General features: G+C 34.2%; 1 protein-coding gene across 1 annotated transcript; it reads right to left on the minus strand.

The window, feature by feature from the left end:
* Window positions 1-1,222: 1,222 nt before the first annotated feature.
* Window positions 1,223-3,373, minus strand: LOC110888956. The gene has a single exon (XM_022136448.1). It carries the CDS (start codon window positions 3,371-3,373, stop codon window positions 1,223-1,225), a length of 2,151 nt encoding a protein of 716 aa, XP_021992140.1.
* Between the last annotated feature and the right edge of the window lie 5,262 nt (window positions 3,374-8,635).

Raw genomic sequence — 8,635 nt, forward strand, 5'->3', positions numbered from 1 at the left:
ACCTCCTCAGCTTTTCAACCTTTGAACCGTTTGACCCTTTGGGCATTCATGTATTTTAGTCATTTTATTTAGTCTTGGGCTACCCCGTCATCATAGGAGTTAAATACAATTAGGAAATTGATTTTTATTTCGTGACAAAGTTTCTCGCGTGAATATAGTATTGTTATGTACATGGAACTTGCAAGTATAAACTTATGAGGTGAGTGATCTATACTTTCCTTTTTTTCTGCTATTAAATTGTATCTCAATTTTTGCCGCTTCCTCACCCAATCATTTAAGAATCTCCTTTGATGTTTTTCAGTTACGAGATGTTGGGAACTCAGGGTGTGTTTAGATCAGTAGAACAATAATAATTCATCTTTTTATAATTACTTGCAGCGTAATAATAATGAATCATAAACACAAGTAATTTGCAAGGAAGTCATCACAAATTTTATATCATCAAATCATGTGTTTATAAACTTATACTCCCCCTCAACAAGTGATCTTACAATTGTACTCTCAAATCTAAACAATTAATCTGATAGATCATGACAAACACATGATCTATTTTATACACAGAGAGAAACAACTGATGACCAATATCACCTGAAAAGCAACCACTAACAATCAAAATAAGGATACCCAATTGTTGGTATTGTATACGACTTTCGCAAGTGCTACCTCGACTTGCAAATTTAAGTAGTTTTTGGTATCTACGAGTTTCACACGTACTACTTCGGCTAGCCAATGAAGATCAAAAGTAGAAATAAATTCCTTTTTTTACACTTACTTTTTAGTCATAAACGGGACATTTATTGGTATTTTAAAAGGTGATGTTTAGTCAAATCAATTTTTTTTTGTTTCATAACGACTTTCTTCCATGCTTGGATCCATAACTTTAACAGATTATGATTACAAACGACGATTATCAAGAGTCTTTTTTTGTATTTTACACTTATTTTTAGTAAAACTATTATTTTGTTAATTATTTTCATTTATATATTGTTTACGTATAAATATGAATGGGAAAAAACAGCTTATCAGATGCATCCGGCAAGGAAAATCACCAATGTACACGTACAAAATCGTCGTTGCATCTTGTGAGGCAACCTCACTAGTCATATATAATAAGCATAGTAATGATATCTTTAAATAAGCAACAATCACGAGAAGGATTATGCTATAGACATATATAGATCATCACAACATTAATGTGTACGCACTTATCTCAAAATAGTTACTATGGACTCACTACAACATGAAGATCTTGGTATATCTCATTTGAAGAAGCACAACCATTTGGTATTTGACTCTTGGGAAGTACACACCACTCATCAATGTATGCCATCGAGTCTTGACCTATGTTAGGGAGTGGACGTGCTTCAAGAATCTTAAGAATTTCTTTAGATTTACCAAGAAGTTGGGCTGCAATCCGGATGTTATCTCCCCTTTTCTCTATTGCATTGTGGTGACACTTCATTTTTATGACACGTGGTAAGTTGGTAAAGCATGCCAACAAAATACTCGCAATTATAGTAGATATCCATTCAAAAAGGGCTTCATCATTCAACGAGATTTCTTGTTCATTGAAGTACGATAATATGCTCGTGCTGATCCTGTACATGGAACTTGGAGGTACGAACTTATAAGGCGAATGATCTATACTTGATTTTCGGCTACTCTTAAACATTTTCATAATTTTTTCTCCTTCATCTCCTAACCATTTAAGGATCTCTTTAGATGTTTTATCTTTGTGAGCGTTACTTTGAAGATCAATTTTTAGCCATTTGCGGTATACTTCAACTTCTTTCCACACCCTTCTTGCCGATTTTATTGCACTTACTAGTTCACCATTTGCGTCGAGACAATCTTCAATATGTCTTACAATCTTGAGGCCTTCACTCATGCCGGCAAGAAGCCCCTTGAAATGAACATTTGCAATGTTAGGAAGTGCAATGGCAATTGTTGTCAATGTTACTACAAGGCTCCAACAATTGTGGGTTTCTTCTGGATATAAAGGTTGAACTAGGTCATTGTCGAACTCTACTACTCCAATGAATCCTTTAGATTTCTCTAAAAGCCTCATTAGATTACGCGGTTCCTTCTCCGCGTCAAGAAGTTGAGTTATAGAATGGAGCGTATTTCTTAATATTCTTTTTGAAAGTTTTGCCTCCTCATCAATCTGGACAACATATCTAGTATATTCTTCTAATTCTGAACTCATATTGCCATTAGATGTTATTTCCATCTTTTTAAGCCATTCTGAAAAGGACTTAGAGAAATACCAACAACAGGCCAGTAAGATAAGAAAAGCTCGTGGAGCAAGACATATTGTTTTACATATTTCCAGAACCGCAATACGAAGTGCTAAACAAAAGTTTAAAAAGGCGTTTTTTATGTAATGAAAAGCGATCTTCAAATAACGGCCTGGAATATGTGAATGAACATGGTTACGTTTCCACTGTTGAAGCCTTTCGATCCAGTGTTTTTCAACTCGGAACACATTTAAATGGTTCTTGCTTAGTTTCTTAGAGAGACTATAATGACCGATAGACGTGAAACATCTTAAAATTGGTGCAATACTACCTACAACAATCCCAATTAACTGTACGATAAGAAATATCATGACTGACCACTTATAATCCGAATTTTCAATCTGATCATCATAATATTTGTACTTTATAATATTTCTTAAAATGAAACTTGAATTCAAAGCAAATAGTACACATATAACCCCAAAGGCAGAAGAAACTGGTGAGCAAGCAATTACAAACTGAGGGTTTCGAGTTTCTGTCATCATCCAGTACTTTTTAACATAAAGTTTGAGTTCCTCAGCGGAAAACATTTTCTCTTGATGACTTGAAACTAGTTGTTGTGACTCATTATACCTGTGTTCTAACTTTTTTCTCATTGATGAAACTGTCAAAGCTACCGAAAATGGCCATAGAAGGGGAAGCATTAAAAGAAATTCGAAAAACCATTCTAAAAACAAGGATGATGACATATAAATTTGGATCCCCATATTTAGAACAATAGTGATCAAGAGGATAGCTAAGGCCACAATGTTCATTAGAAGCTCTTTGTCATCCATAAGCCCTAAAGAAGGGAGAAAGTTGGCTAACATGCTGACCAAGAAAAAAATGCTTACATGCTTTTCGCGCTTAAGTTGATAGGTACCTAGATCCACCGGTAGCTTCATTGCAATTGCAATAAGTGTGATGGTAGTAGCATTAAGAGAGAAAAATCTATTTGGAAACCAGAGCTTCCTATGCCATATTGCTTGGACGGCATCGGCTGCCATTGCAATGACGCATATGAAAGATGCTATAGCAGCATACAAGCCCACCCATGGCATCATGACTTCCGCAGGAGTTTTCGAATCTGAATCCATTATGGGAGATTGTGAATAGAAAAAGTGAAGGTTGTTTTTAATTCAACACCTGCTTGTAAATATTAATGGAAGTTCAAAGACGTTTGTTTACTAGTTGACAGTTTCTTCTACGTTCCTTCTCAAGGGACCACCGGATAGTTGAAAGTGTAGCAAATGCATTATTTAGCTAAGCTTGACCCAAAGTAAACACATGCTTGGAGATTTTGGGATATTTACTAGTATACCAAGAAGATGCACCTAAAAAGATTTGAATTTTACTACGTTGAATATTTAAAAAAATACGACAGATCCATAGTTTCGGGAAAAAAATGATGGTTAAGGTAACAAGCCAAGAAATTGCACACATATAGGTTCGGAAAAAATGGTCGTTAAAAATAAAAAGCTAAAGAAAGACGCTTTAATTGCGTAAACTAACTTGTTTCACAGTATTTCCTCACTTAAAAATTGCGTAATTAGTTGTAGTGAAAGTTTAACTATTTTGTGAAGATTATAACTTAGCAAGTGAAGAATCGTGTACCTGGTGGTATATCTCTGTTCAGAGCCGTCATCGAGAACTCTAAAAAAAATTAGGCCTCAGGGAAAAAAAAAAAAATTGGGCCAAAAATTGTGGTTAAGAGAAAATGGATGATTTCATTTGAACTTGAGACCTTTACATTATTATATTGGGACGTTTTTTCCAATCTAACACCCTCACTTTTTTGTAGAATAAATGGATCGTATATTAAATATATAATTTAGTATATATATATATATATATATATATATATATATATATATATATATATATATATATAAAAGCTCATAATAACCTTTCGGACCCTTTGAAAATTTGGACCTCGGGCGACGACACGGGTTGGCCGGCCCAAGAATCAGCCCTGTCTCCATTTGTGAACTTCAACAGCGGTAAGTAGAACTATTACCTACAAAACAGAACACCGTTAGGACTCGCCATAGGAATGAGGTTATCCCCGTGACCACCCTCCAACGTGAGAATAACTATTCGTCTTTTGGGAGATAAATTTAAAGAGAGAAACTATTGGTGGAAGGAGATGAATTTACTTTGGTTTTACCTTTGAATTTATAGTGATTCTTGGTAAGGGTTTCTCTTTTTTAGAAATTGCAATTGTTTTGGGATTGTACCCGAAAATAGGACACCGTGTAGATCTTTCCAACTTTATGTGGATTCGGTTATTAATGACACCTATCTGATGGAACAGAATATTCTGGAAGAGTCTTATTTGAACACTTGCCATCCTTAAATCGACACCAACAATACGGGTCGTATAGGTCTATACGACTCGTATTATGCAAATATCAATTCCCAAGGTCATAATGTCTTCACATGTGCGGCCTATACGAGTCGTATAGGCCTATACGACACATATAATACGAGGTTGTGACATATTCCTGACACAAAGTGTTCACGTGAAAACCCTAAACGGGTCGTATAAGCATATACGACCCGTATTGATATGTGAAATTGAATTGTGCTTGGCCTTTATAAATGAGGAAGAGGAAGACGAACGATTAACTTCTTTATATTCTTTCTTTTTTTTCGACAAAACATTTATTCCATCATGTCTTGGTTTAACCTCAATTGCGTTTTTGGCGAGTCGTCCGACAACAACACAAGCACGTTTATTTTGGAAAGCAATGTTGTATAGTTTTTATTTACTTGTTTTTTTTTTTTCTGAAATACTTATCACACCGTTGTTTTAGGAGGGGTCTACTGTTCCAGATTCTTACAATGGGAGAGTAATTGATGATCACGCGGTGGAGGTCGTGTCCGGCTTTCATTCCCATCAAAAGGAATCGTTGTTGCTGTAACACCCATAAAATTTTCGTCCAATTGTGAGACGACATGTGTCCCGAATTTCCAACTAAGGAATGGGAATTTATCGTTCAACTAAGTAACGATACATGTCCAATCCTCCAATTAATCCCGACTATGTGGAAGGAGGAAGAACTTATATTCTACGTTCTTTGTAACGTGTTCCATATCTCCGACTGATCCTGACTCTGGGAAGGAGAGGGACTATTTATGCCAAATGGCGAAAGAATCAAAGTCCAGGGACTATAGATGTAAAAGTCTCAAAATAACATTCCTGGCAACCGTATACGGACCGTAAGCCCTTGGAGCTTACGGACCGTAAGCTGAATAAAATGCTGGTATACTGAGGTCCTTACAGACCATATGCGATAAACCCTTACGGTTCGTAAAGGACCACTCTGGCAGATTTATGCTTGCTCTCCAAGGCTTTCTACATATTTTGACACCTCAACACCTCCATTGCCACCTTTAATCAGGTATTGCCATGTGTTGGACACTAATCAATTCCTAAGCATATATGTGGACACTTCACATTTTTAGGACTTGAAGAATAGTATAAATAGGATCAAGATCTTCACTTTGAACTTGCACCATTCATATCTTCTTCCTCTATCTCTTGGAGCTTGTTTTCATACTATGGAAGCCTCCATCTGAGTCTTGAAAGTGTTCTTCAACACTAGTAAATGCTCTCCTTAGTCTAATTCATTTTATTAGGCTAGTTGTTAGCCGAAAGTCAAACAATTTGACTTTCTGTTTGACTTTCGGTTATGACCATTATGGTCAAGCCAATGTTCGATTCGGATATGGCTACGCAATCGAAATAATGAAGGTTATGATCCTCGGAGATTATACCTTCTAAAGATCACGTTAAGTTGGCGAAATGATGAGTCGCATTTATATTAAATAAAAGGTAAAAAACGTAAACATTGCAAATTACGCTAATTAAGTCTTAAGTATCAAAACCTTAATTTTTGACAACGTATCCGTTTATAAAACATATTAGAACCTGTCTAAACATGTCCAACTCGTTAGTTCTTGTTTAGAGCTTAATTCTATATCGAAAGTCAAGTAGTTTGACTTTTGCTTTAACTTTCGATACTGACTCGTTTGGTCAACGTTATAAGTTGATTAAAACTGATTTTGTGACCATATTAATATGATGTATAACCTTTAGAAGTTATACCTCTTGGTCATGTTATTTGGTAGGTCAAATGACAAGTTTAGTGGTTATATTTTAAAAAGGACGCCTATGCCCTTTTCATCCTTAAAGCTAAATGCTAAAAACTAAACCATAAAGCTAAACCCCACAACTAAATGCTAAAAAAGTTTTTTTTATATATTTTTATTAAAAAATCACTAAATGTCGTCTCTAAAAAATGAACAACAGTACCAATACACATGTGCAACGGTACTTTTTTCAATTTTTTTAATAATAATCGCTAAATTTCGTCACTAAAAAAATAAACAATAGTACCGCTACACAGATGCATATGCCCACATGTGCATGGGTACTGTCGTTTAGTTTTTTATATATTGACGAAATTTAGCGATTTTTATAAAAAAATATATTTTTGTGTGTTTTTAATTTTTTAGATATTTTTGGCTGTGTTAACACTGGTTCTCGCGGTTCTCATAATAAAGGGGTGGTTCCTAACGGATCCTTATCCTATATATATATATATATATATATATATATATATATATACATACTTCCCGCACAAGTTGGGACACAATTTTTTTGCACAAATGTAGATGAATATATTATAAACATATATGTAAAAAACAAAAAAAATGTCGAGTCGGTGGTTTTGCCTGATGTAAGTTTTGTTTATGCGCTTAATGTTAATTTTGTTATGGTGATGATTTTTTTTACACCCCACATAAATTTGTACATGCGGGATAATTTTTTTTTTTTTTTGCTGAAACAAGTGATTTTTAAGATTTTTGTTATTTTTTATTGAAAAAATCTTTTGAATGACCTAATTCTCATGGTTCTCACAACTCAAGGTTATTCTCATTTTATCCTAACCCTATATATAGGGGATGATAGAAAGAAAACTCATATCAGTTAAGAAAATTAAGAAACCCAAATGAATCGACCACCTTTTACCACGTTTTATACCTTTTTGCAGACTGTGTTACGTGTAACAGCTTTTGTAGAGTTTCGGCTTTTTCTGAAAAAGTAAAAGCTATTACGTAACACGTGACAACATCTGGTTGTTAGAGTAACACGCCTGTAAAAAGGTGTAACACGTGGTAAAATGAGGTTCATTTATTTTCTTAACTAATATCAGATTTTTTTCCTATAATCGCATTATATATATATATATATATATATATATATATATATATATATATATATATATATATATATATATATATATAACACCTGGTAAAATGAGGTTCATTCATTTTCTTAACTAATATCAGATTTGTTTCCCATAATTGCATTTTATATATATATATATATATATATAGAGTAGGGTTCACACGGAAAGTGTGTTTTTCCTAGAAAGTCTAGGAAGCAATCTGGTCCATCCGATTGGTGTGTTTAAGGGTTAAGATTAAATCAATGGCAATCTTGTAATATTTGAGTTTAATTAATTAATTGTTTTAAAAGAGTAGGGGCAATTTTGTCAATGGCCGTGTTTTAAATCAATTAGATAACCGCCCAGTTCCTAAATTCAAGCGATTTTCCCTCTCTCTCTCTCCAAACCCATCTTGGAAACCCCAATTCCTACCAAAATAACTACAATCATGGAAGAAGATAACTTTAGAAACGATGGAGAGCACCAGATCAAATTAAAACACTTCTCCATCTCCACCATCTCCGAGTTCATCATCACCATTAAAATATTGTTCTTATCATCTCCGTTTTCTTGACGATGTGTTTTAACAGCAAGCAAATTAATACAGTTGTGTTTTAGCAGCAAGCAGATTCATAGATTTGTGGTTTAGCATCCAGATCCATACAGGTGTGTTTTAGCCGCAAGCAGATTCATTTAGTTGTGTTTTAGCATTCAGATTCATATAGATGTGTTTTAACAGCAAACAGATTCATACAGTTGTGTTTTAACAGTAAGCAGATTCATACAGATGTGTTTTAACAGCAAGCAGATTCATACAGTTGTGTTTTAGCATTCAAATTCATACAGTTGTGTTTTAGCATCCAGATTCATACATATATGTTTTAACAGAAAGCAGATTCATACAGTTGTGTTTAAGCATTCAGATTCATTCAGTTGTGTTTTAACAGCAAGCAGATTCATACACTTGTGTTTTAGCATTCAGATTCATACAGTTGTGTTTTAACAGCAATCAGATTCATACAGTTGTGTTTTAGCATTCAGATTCATACAGTTGTGTTTTAACAGCAATCAGATTCATACCCTGTGTTTTACCATCTTTATATTGTGGGATCTATAAAAAAA

Source organism: Helianthus annuus, chromosome 11 (assembly GCF_002127325.2).
Source record: "Helianthus annuus cultivar XRQ/B chromosome 11, HanXRQr2.0-SUNRISE, whole genome shotgun sequence".
NCBI lineage: Eukaryota > Viridiplantae > Streptophyta > Magnoliopsida > Asterales > Asteraceae > Helianthus > Helianthus annuus.